The sequence below is a fragment of the Medicago sativa genome, chromosome 1, assembly GCF_051527215.1.
Source record: "Medicago sativa cultivar Bolivia chromosome 1, Bolivia_mono, whole genome shotgun sequence".
NCBI lineage: Eukaryota > Viridiplantae > Streptophyta > Magnoliopsida > Fabales > Fabaceae > Medicago > Medicago sativa.
This window is the reverse complement of record NC_140749.1, coordinates 72640689-72651689: the sequence shown is the minus strand read 5'-3', so window position 1 is coordinate 72651689 and position 11001 is coordinate 72640689. Positions and strand designations below refer to the sequence as shown.

The 11001-nt window shown below is 32.6% G+C and overlaps 2 protein-coding genes across 3 annotated transcripts; both read right to left on the bottom strand.

Moving 5' to 3' along the window:
* Positions 1-689: 689 nt before the first annotated feature.
* On the bottom strand, positions 690-4855 carry LOC146957146 (cysteine synthase-like). 2 transcript variants are annotated; one of them, XM_085741123.1, is made up of 11 exons: positions 4694-4855; positions 4522-4588; positions 4243-4352; positions 4074-4131; positions 3406-3669; positions 3186-3323; positions 3059-3110; positions 2216-2295; positions 1860-1919; positions 1193-1273; positions 690-1046 (listed from the first exon to the last, which is right to left on the bottom strand). In XM_085741123.1, exons 2-11 carry the CDS (start codon positions 4558-4560, stop codon positions 957-959), a joined length of 972 nt encoding a protein of 323 aa, XP_085597249.1. In that variant the 5' UTR covers positions 4561-4588; positions 4694-4855; the 3' UTR covers positions 690-956. The 2 variants fall into 2 exon arrangements, with proteins under 2 accessions (XP_085597249.1, XP_085597250.1); XM_085741124.1 differs by lacking the exon at positions 4243-4352.
* A 1992-nt stretch (positions 4856-6847) lies between these two features.
* LOC146957145 (cysteine synthase) lies at positions 6848-10696 on the bottom strand. Its single transcript, XM_085741122.1, has 11 exons — positions 10605-10696; positions 10450-10507; positions 10199-10308; positions 9537-9594; positions 9017-9280; positions 8794-8931; positions 8616-8667; positions 8014-8093; positions 7578-7637; positions 7406-7486; positions 6848-7238 (listed from the first exon to the last, which is right to left on the bottom strand). Exons 2-11 carry the CDS (start codon positions 10489-10491, stop codon positions 7146-7148), a joined length of 978 nt encoding a protein of 325 aa, XP_085597248.1. The 5' UTR covers positions 10492-10507; positions 10605-10696; the 3' UTR covers positions 6848-7145.
* Between the last annotated feature and the right edge of the window lie 305 nt (positions 10697-11001).

Genomic DNA, 11001 nt, shown 5'->3' with positions numbered 1-11001 from the left:
AATTGTCACTTCAAATCAAATAACCATAACTCGTCTCAATGCTTTCCAAGGAAACCCTTTAGTTGTCTAAATCAAATCCATCACCAAAAACAAATGTCGAAGATATTTTGGAACTAACCATAAAGTCAACAACGAATCCCTTGACATCTGCTCTATCAAGAAATATTGTACCGGACTCCAACCCCGCAGTAACTTAACACCAGATTCAAGGTGGTGCTCGAACTAGGACCACAGAGAAGTGTTCCAAACTCAAGTTGATCCCTGACTTCTTCAGTTAACGCCTTGAGGTCAACTGTTCCAGACTGGGCATGAGCCCAACATGCTAAGGAAACATTTCATTACGGACTATGCTATGGAAGACGCAATCAGTATTCTACGATGCTCATCACACATTGATCCATCAATAGCTGCCTCCTAAGACAGCTGGCGAATTGGTGGATTTCCCTAAGGAAAGCCTAGTCGCCATCCTATAAATGCTAACACATGACTCAGGTTAAGATACACATTCTCTTAACCCTAAAAACCCCATACCCTCAATCACATCTCCGGAGTGTTTGCAGGTACATCACTCCCTCTATGGAGCTGCCACAATCCATAATCACAATGTTGTCTCTCCAGCTGTCAATCTAGGTCCAATCCTGATCAAATGGTAATGGTTCATTTGATCCTTACTCGTGTGAATGGAGAAATTTTAGTTGAAATACTACCTTTTGTGTCTAACAAATTCTGTCTCAGATTTTACAGCAATAATGTAGTTATAAGAAATATATGACTATATTTAAAGTAACTGGTTTATTTAAAGTTTATGTCTGCATGGACACTTATTGAACTGTCTCTCCAAACGCTATTATTCAACAAAGTGTTGATCAAATCGTTGTTCAACTTATATTATAGACCACAATTGTGACAGTAGAGCCGGAATGAGAATGACTACTAATTTCATCTATTTATCCACTTCAGTCAAATGTCATTTGTTCAGCTTCATGCCTGATGGATTCAAAAAGCGGTGAAGACAAGTATCGCTCTCCAAAACTGGGAAAAATCACCTGCACAACAACGATTCAGAAGTATTCAACATTGACATCAACTAATACTCGCAAGGAAACATTAGGAAGTAATATTTTTAGAAGCATAGATCATAATCATCTTATAAATGTATGTTGAATAAACTTATTAAGGATTGTAAACTTACAACAATGAGCTTTCCTGCATTTTCTGGTCTCTTCCCTAATTTTATTGCAGCTGCTGTTGCAGCACCTGATGAAATTCCCATCTGCAAAAGACATTCATATAATCAGTATGAAAAATAATAAGAGTTTAGAAAGTTTGTTAGGACACAGGTTTGGGTTAGGGCCTAAGCCCAACAAATGGGCTTGACAGCGAAGTTAGGAAATTATTGATGATGTGGCAGTTAATTGTGAGAGGAACGTGATTATAGGGGGAAGGATGATGCAAAAGATAAGGTCACTTGTTATTTTCCAGATAGAACCCTTATTATGGTTTGGACTGAGTGATAAATGTTTCTTTTCTGAGGAGCTTTTGCTACGGGGTTACAGTGGGGTTTCCTTCTGTAACATATCGATTTTGAATCAATATAATACAGTTTATTTTTTCTTTCTAAATTCAGATTCCTATCAAAGCAGCATAACAAAATGACATTACGGTGAGATATGATTGGATGACTCTGTAAAAAAATTGTATACTGTCAATGTATATTCAATAAAAAATAATAATAATAAGCATATTTTCCTTCAAAAAAAAAAATAATAAGCATATTTGCTGAGTTATATAACACAAAACTGAAGGAAAATTACTGCAAAGTCAATAACAAGAATCACAAGTTATCATTCATGCCATACCAGTAAACCTTCTTTCAAGGCAAGCAGCTTAGCAGTTTTTATAGCTTCTTCACTTGAAACCTGTAATTCACAGAACCTTGTTGGTTAAAACAAAATCCCTTGTATTAACAGCTAGTATTGGAAACACTTTATATATTCCAGAAATTAGAAGAATCAAATATTCAGAGTGTCATCTTCTAATTCTTTTTTGTCTCTATGTTTAATTAATAAATCTTGTGTTATATATTAACAAATTATGCAGGTTTCACGTAGGCCCGAAAAAGAAACAAAAGAGAGTCTCATTTTATATGAAGGAGAAGACCAGATTCTAGAAAAAACTGATAATTGAATGCCAATGTATTAGTATTGAGAGCAACCTGAATAACTTCATCTAGTAGATCAACTTCCAGGATAGGGGGAACGACACCAGCACCGATCCCTTGGATTAGGTGTTTGCCTTTGAAATGTGTTCAAATGGAAAAATCAATCAGTTAACGGCCTCAAATGGTTATGCTTGAATATCAAAGAATAAATGCTGACATTAATATATGACAACTAAACAAATTATAGCAATTCAAATGAATAACTAGAATATTTAGTAGCTAGATTAAGAGCTAAGTCAATGACAACCCAAAGGGCTAAGTGCAGCTTTTAACTTCCAAAAAACAGACAAGTCAGCAATCTAACAGGATTTGTCCAGATGCCAAAACACGTGCAGATGTCTAATAGTGCTGCCTGCATTTCAAGTTTTCTCCAAGCCAATTTTGATAGAACAATTCTAATGTTTCTCATGATAGTGGCATATATACCTTAAACAGTCCTTAGAGGAAAAGGTATAAACCTTTTATGTTTGGATTTTGGAGGGGAGAGTTTTGGAGAACTGAGATATTGAAAAAATTGAACGAATTACATAGTAGATAATTTAACATTTCAATCACACTCAATTTAACATTTTATAACTTTCTTAATTTTGAAAATAAAAATAAGTCTGCCCCTCTCCTACATAGACATACAACAAATTGGGACTCGGTTCCAACTCTCTCGTTCATCACATTCGACAAACTTACATCTATATAATTGACACATTGATTAAAGTAAAATTACACATGAGTCTTGAATGTCTTTCTTGACTTTTAATCTTCCAAGAATACAATAACATTCACATACACTGAAATTAGCAATAGAAGACCAGAAAGAAATACTCAAAATCATAAAATCACCTGGCTTTCCTCCATTCAGAACTGCACTTTCAGATGGTTCTACACCATACACCTAGAGGGGAAAAGCAACATTAAAGTTGCATAAATATAAATACTAATAGTAAGAAAACTTGTTAACTATTCATACCTTGATCTCTGGGTTTTTCTCCTTGAGGAACTTCCCAACACCTGTTACTGTTCCCCCAGTTCCTATCCCTGCAACCAAAGCATCAACTCTCCCTCCAGAGTCTTTCCAAATCTCAGGGCCAGTGGTCTCGTAATGAATCTAAAACAACGACAAAATTAATTGGTTACAATTTTTTTCCCACCAAACAACCAAATTAGAAAATATGAACTGTAAATAACACCTTTGGATTGGCAGAGTTTTCAAACTGATTGAGCATATAACTATTAGGCGTCTTCGCTAATAGCTCGTCTGCTTTCTGAAAAACACCATCAATTCCTTTGGCAGGGTCTGTCAAATATACCTCGGCTCCGAAAGCTCGCAGTATAATTTTTCTTTCAAGACTCACATAAGCTGGCATAGTCACTAAAAGTTTATAGCCCCTCATTGCTGCTATCGACGCCAATCCTATGCCGGTGTTACCACTTGTTGGCTCAACAAGAACAGTCTTTATACATCCATTGTTTAAAAAGATTACACTTACTTAGATTTGTACATTCAACAATATGAACAATAGTATAGGTGGCTTAACATCATAACATGCTTACTTCAACATTATAAGTAATAACATTGGAAAATCCCAATCATAGGTGGTAATGAAATTTGAATAACTCGATTCTCCATAGTCCATACTATAACAAGTTTGAGTATCAGGAAAAACTCAAGTTACACATTGAAAATAAACAAGACCGACTTAAAAGAGTTCATAAAGAGTGATATCCTTTACCTTACCAACCAATTTTTGAATGATGAGTTAGGTTTAATATAAAAATTTAATATAGTATCGAAGTCTGACACCCCTAACCTTACAAGCCCAGTTTGAAAACTTAGATATCTAATTTGACTAATTACCTTTCCAGGTGTAATGAGGCCTTTACTCTCGGCATCTTCAATCATGCTCAACGATATCCTGAGTGAGAAAAACAATATTATCATTACAAATTCTTAATTTCTTACTAAGAATCTTAAAACTTAACAATTCCAAAACAGTTCAAGTTTGTGAAATTATAGAATTCCATGCCTATCTTTAACACTGCAGCAGGATTGCAAGTATTCTAGCTTAGCAGCAATACGAGCTACACACCCTTCTGTAATGTTGTTTAAATATACCAATGGTGTGTTTCCTATTAACTTCACAATGAATTGAACAAAACAACAAAATTATTATCATTATTATTTTAAAAGACTAAACATAAGATAAAAAATATTGCAACCATAGCTGAATAAGACAGTGAAATATGAAAAAAAAAAAAAAAAAAAAAAAAAAAAAAAAAAAACAGTTATTGAGAGAAAATATTACTTGAGTGACATCCTTCTTGATTGCAAAGTGTTGGTCCATGTTATCTGATGAAGAAAGCCTGCAAAATCTTTCAAAACAGAAAAGCTCAATTGTTCAGAAAAAGAAATAACAATATATATAACATCTCACATAAAAGACAAAACAAGGAGAATGAAAATGATGTACTACTTACTATACCAAGCTGAATAGGAGACTTCACTTAATCACAGTTTAGGATTGTTGAAAAATCATTACTACGAGGAGTGTGTATATATTTTAAGAGACTGGTTGACTTTCCCTAAGATCCAAAAGCTACCATAACCATGTTTTGTGGATAAATGTTATAGAAATAAGTGTTCCAATCCTATTAAGAAAATTACTAATATACTCCGTTTTTCACCGAAATTGGCACCCGATAAAATTGAACTTGATGAATCGAGAGGAAAACATTCCAGAATCTCAAGTCAATGTCAAACTAACTCAAGTAGAGTAAGAGTACCCGTTCTTCTATGGGTCATGTTAACTTGTCTCCTTATGGCACATGTTAAACAACTTAGATAGAGCAATTTTGCATTGGAAAACACAATATAACAACTTTTAAGAAGTTGAATGCATGTCTTTTGATATATGTATTTCTATAATGAATATCTTAACATGTGCCTTGAAGGCACAAGGTAACATTAGCCTTCTTCTATTAATTAACCAATTGAATATCTTACCTTTTGTTTTTGGTAAGGAATATCCTACTTTTAATACATTGTCTAAAACACTCCTACTCCTATATGTGTAGACGTGCCTATCTTGATTTTTCATTGGAAAATGTTAACGGGTGCCCCCGGGCATTGGTTAAGGAAGTTAAAAGAAGAAAGTGAAAGTCAAAAAAAACACTTTTTAATATTTTAATGCATTGATTACACAGCTTTCAAGGCAAATATTACTATATTTTCATTTTATGGGAAAGATAGTAATGTAATACTGTACCACCTATGTTTAGGCTGAATTTGCTACCGAGTCCAACTATATATCAAAAAAACAATTGTTCATTTTTTTATGTAATTAGTTGTTTTTAAATACTCTTACTTTTTGGTAAAAAAAAAAAAACTATTTATTATTTTGTTCCACCTATTTCACTCTATCAATAAAAATAGTTAAGATTATTGTTGATAACACAATAGTTAATGTTACAATAAACTGTAAACCCGACAAATAAATAAAAACATAGTTCCGTAAAAACAATTACAAGGGATAAGAAGGTCAGTGTTTTTTTTTTCCTTCGTAAAAACAATAAAAACAATTTGTCGAAGGTGAGTGAATGGGTTAGTATTAGATTGGATTGGATAGCTCAATTGATTTGTATTAAGGGATAATGAGTTAGCAGTTTTGGAATCAAACTTTTCAGGAATGTTATTTTTCATATGAAAAATGTTATTTCTCTAGAAAAATAGAATTAAGAATTTTTCAAAACACAGCTGACAAGTTTTAATTGCATGATTTATTTGTTCACTTCTTATTTTTCAGTCACACCTCCTTGAATTGTGGCAAATAGTGCATTGTGATTGGCTGCTCTTTATTCTTGATATTCTTGAAGAATTATAATTATTGATGTTATTTTTCTAGAGATATAGCATTGCTCTTTTCATATATATATATATATATATATATATATATATATATATATATATATATATATATATATATATATATATATATATATATATATATATATATATATATATATATACTCCCTCCGTCCCATATTACTTGACCTAGTTGACTCTGTCACGTATGTCAATGCACAATTTTAAACTTAAATTTCTTTAATAATCTAGTAGAAAAAATTACGAAAATTTGATATTTTGAAAATATTAATCGAGACGAATCTAACAACATCTTATATGTTATATTTTGTTTTTATATATTAGTAGAAAAATAGAGTCAAAACATGTTACATGAATAGTGCAAATATTCTAAATAGGTCAAGTAATATGGAACGGAGGGAGTATATATATATATATATATATATATATATATATATATATATATATATATATATATATAACTACTCCTTCAAAAAAAAAATACATGTGTAACTACGTTAAAAAATATGGTTAATTCAGTTGAGTAAATGATTAATTTAAATTAATCATTTAGTCAACTGAATTAACTACAATTTTGCATGTGATGATCAAGTGTTGCATGTACAAGATAAAGATAAATATAGTGTACATGAAACATTTCAAGAATCAAGATATTTTGATAAATCTTATGTATTTTTGAAATCCGTAATAGGTGTATAAGATAAAAAGTAAGTGAAAAATAGACATAGATGTATACGTTGTCCCAAATCTTATGTTTAAACATGGCTCCTGTTTTTTATTTATATATGACAATGTATACCGTATGTTAAAATTTCAGACTTCATTTCCCATTATTTCAAACTCAAACTTATGACAACATCAACGAATTTGAATTTACAAAGATAATAACAGAAAAGCATATTATTATTCAGATGCAGATGTAAATGGCATATCTGATATCTATGCCAAACACAAACTGTAACATGAGATGCTACCATTGGCTCCCATCCCACTTCAAATTTGAGAAGCAAAAAATTCATTTCAAATGGTTTTACAGTATGTGCTAGTTCAATGCTCAAAGATCATGTTTTCGGCTTCTCGCTTCACTGATTCAAAGAGCACAGATGATAGATAACGCTCTCCAAAGCTCGGGAAAACAACCTGTATATGTATCGAATAAGTGCAACAATATAATAATTTTAGTGATATTGAATGAGAGAAACTCTAATATGGCCAATTATGGACTCCAGCACATGATTCAGTTGATATTACATTTAAGCTATCTTTAGAAGAATATTTAATAGCAGATAATCAAATGATAAACTTACAACAATGAGTTTTCCAGCATTTTCCGGCTTCTTTGCAATCTTAATTGCAGCGGCTGCGGCAGCACCAGATGATATCCCCACCTGAAACACAAGTTCAGTGGTAAAAATAGCATATCATTCGAAAATGGAAAGATACTTCAAATGATGCAATTAACAAAAGATGATAACTTACCAGCAAACCTTCTTTTAATGCAAGAAGTTTAGCAGTTTCAATAGCTTCTTCGCTGGATATCTACAAAAACACAAAAGTAAGGGTTGCCAGTTATTTATGGACTATAGCGCATAGAACTAATAGAATATACAAACATTCGGCGAATATTAAACAAGTAAAACATGCGTCTTCGTAGTAAATGAATTAATGTACTTTCCATCTTTCCCCACGATGAATGAATAGTAAGTGCGTGAATTTGCATAATGTGGCGTCACCAAGAAGAGAGGGAAAAAAGACAATGCAATAGCTTGCATACTCATAAGTTAACCAAATGGACAGCTACATTTTTTTTACTTAAACTTTATTATTGAAGGGAGTACAATTGGTCCATCATATTTTTATATAAAAAATATATTTATTTAAGTGAATATATATCATCAAAAGATTCATGCCTTACTTGGATTACTTCATCAAGCAAATCAACATCCAGAACACCAGGAATGAAGCCAGCACCAATACCTTGGATCTTATGAGGGCCTTGTACATGGAAAATATCATGCGTTTGTCAGGGGAATGATACATAGAAGAGGGAAGTCATTTAATAAATCTCACTACAGCCATTCAAATAACAAAGCAATGTACAAAAATAAACAGTGAAAAGTTAATAAAACTTTTTTCTTGTTGGATATAACAAAGCAAAAGTGAGAAGGAAAATCATAATCAATACCGTTTTGATTTCCAAGAAAAATGGTATTGACTTGCTTACTACTTATTCAGTACTCAGTAGTAAGTACCACAGAGAAATCAGAATCCATGATTTTACAAGTACTCATGAAGTGGGCATATTATGTACTAGTGCATATAATCATCGAGGCAGTAACAATCAGTGACAGTATTTGCACATTTGATCCATCGAGGCAAATAAACTGTCAGCAATTGACATGAATGACTCCCCGAATGGTGAAGGTGATACTTTTCCTCAATGTGCATTAGGGAACTTAAGATCAATTATATGAATTTAACTTGCAATAGAAATAAAGGATAAGAAAGAAAACTCACCAGGTTTCCCTCCAGACAATACTGGACTTTCAAGTGGTTCCACACCATATAGCTAAGGAAAAAAAATATATTGTAAGCAAAACAAAGAAATATTAGAAAAAATAAAAACTTGCAAAAGAAACATGCCTAGAAATTTATAGAAGGTAATATTATACAGTTAGAGAATCATAATCCTAACCTTAATATCAGGGTTTTGCTCTTTCAAATATTTTCCAGCACCTGTTACCGTACCTCCGGTTCCTATACCAGAAACAAGGGCATCAACTCTCCCACCAGAGCTTTTCCAGATCTCTGGTCCAGTAGTTTCATAGTGAACCTAAAAGTAGGCGGAAGAGAATGAGTTGGTTAATTCGATCCAACCAAGTGATTCTCTAAAAATAACACATTGACACAACTAACACCTTTGGGTTTGCAGGATTTTCAAATTGCTGAAGAATGTAAGCATTGGGAGTCTTTGCTAATATCTCTTCAGCTTTCTGAACAGCTCCTTTCATACCTTTAGCTGGATCAGTGAGAACTAACTCGGCACCAAAAGCGCGAAGAATGGTTCTTCTCTCAAGACTCATTGAAGCAGGCATGGTTATAATAAGTTTATAGCCCTTAGCAGCTGCCATGAATGCCAAACCAATACCAGTGTTTCCACTAGTAGGCTCAATGAGGACACTCTGCAAAATGAAGAACGAAAATTATTAACCTTGTGAATTTCATCTCTTATTTGATAATCAATGGTCTAAGTACCACACAAAACCAACCTAAGTAAACGATTTAAAATTTGAGAGTGATAATGACTCTCAATTAAAACTGAATGACTTATTCTTAATGCGGCTACTAAAGTTGGTCAAAAGAGTAAGTAGAAGGAAGTTTTAATCCAATGTGAAGAGTATGTACATCATGAATTAAATATCAAGAAGGAAAACTAACTTCTTGCGGTCTAATGAGTCCTTTCTCCTCAGCATCTGCAATCATGCTATATCCTATCCTGCATCAAATGAAAGAATTATATAGCAACTAAAAAACATTAAGGTCCCACGTAGGTAGTTTGGTTGGTGAGCTAACAGACACTGGCGAAGTCCAAAGTGAAATCCCTGAAAACTAATGTAACCACTAACTTACTAACATTTGTCTACCCAAAAAAAAAAAAAAGAAACACGAACATTCAGAATAGATCTTTTGGCATATGAAACAGAATTAAGTCATGGACATTAATAATGCAACTTCAACACCAAAATTATATGTTCCATGATGCCTATTGTAATGATCTCATAATCAGATTCCAACTTAAACCAATTGAAATCAATCTCATTATCAACAAAACAAACAACAGTGTCAAAAACATTTCTATAGTCAAGCAGAAAATCTAGAGAATCGTAGGGAAACTTATCTAGCAAATTTAGAGCCCAACAAAAAAGATAAAATGATAGAAAGATTGATTTTGGAATTGATTTAATGAAGAAGTTGATTACATATAAGTGTATGTATGATCACTTTATATAATGATTCTAAGGTACTACAACTAATCACAACTAACTTACTACATTAAACAATACAAAACTAATTTTAAAAAATCTCAGAAATCTATATACCTGTCTTTGACACTAGAGCAAGGTTCCATCATTTCTAGCTTTGCCGCAATTTGTGCAACACAACCATCCACAACATGGTTGAGATATACTAGTGGAGTTTTACCAATCAACTGTACATTTCAAAAAATGAATAAATCAAACAAAATATATCAACATATGTAAAAAAAACAAAAAAGCAAAAATGTTTGATTACATAGATCCAAAAAAAAAAAAAAGTGATGTTGATTATATAAACATATATGGTAACTTACTTCCGTGACATCTTTAGCAATGGTTGACTTGTCTTCCGCCATAGTATTTAGCAATTTTCTACAAAAGCAGAAACATAAACAGATAAGAAATTAAATTGAAGAGGATGAAAAAGATTTCATGTAAGTGATCGTAAATATGGTAATAAATGGCGTACGAGTTCGGTGTGATAGGTAGTTTGGGAATTGGGACAGAGACAAAGGACAAAGGTGTTGTACTTTGTACGTGTAAAAAAGGAAGGAGACTGGTGACTACATGTAAAAAGAAAAACCAACAAATAATGTTGTGTTGTACTTGCGTGCGTGCTTCTGATTGGGTTTGACGTTGAATTTTCCCACATTTTAGCTCCTGGTTCATTCACTCATTATGGTATATCTACATGTAGTGCTAGCCTTTGACCTTTTGTCTTATCTTATTCGTAAAACTCTCATTATTTGCCTGTTTTGTTTGAGAGAAATACCAAGAAAGAGAACGTATCTCTCGTATGGCAGAATAGATACTCCCTGCTGTCACTATTATAAGCAAATTTTTACTTTTTAGATTCATTTAATAAA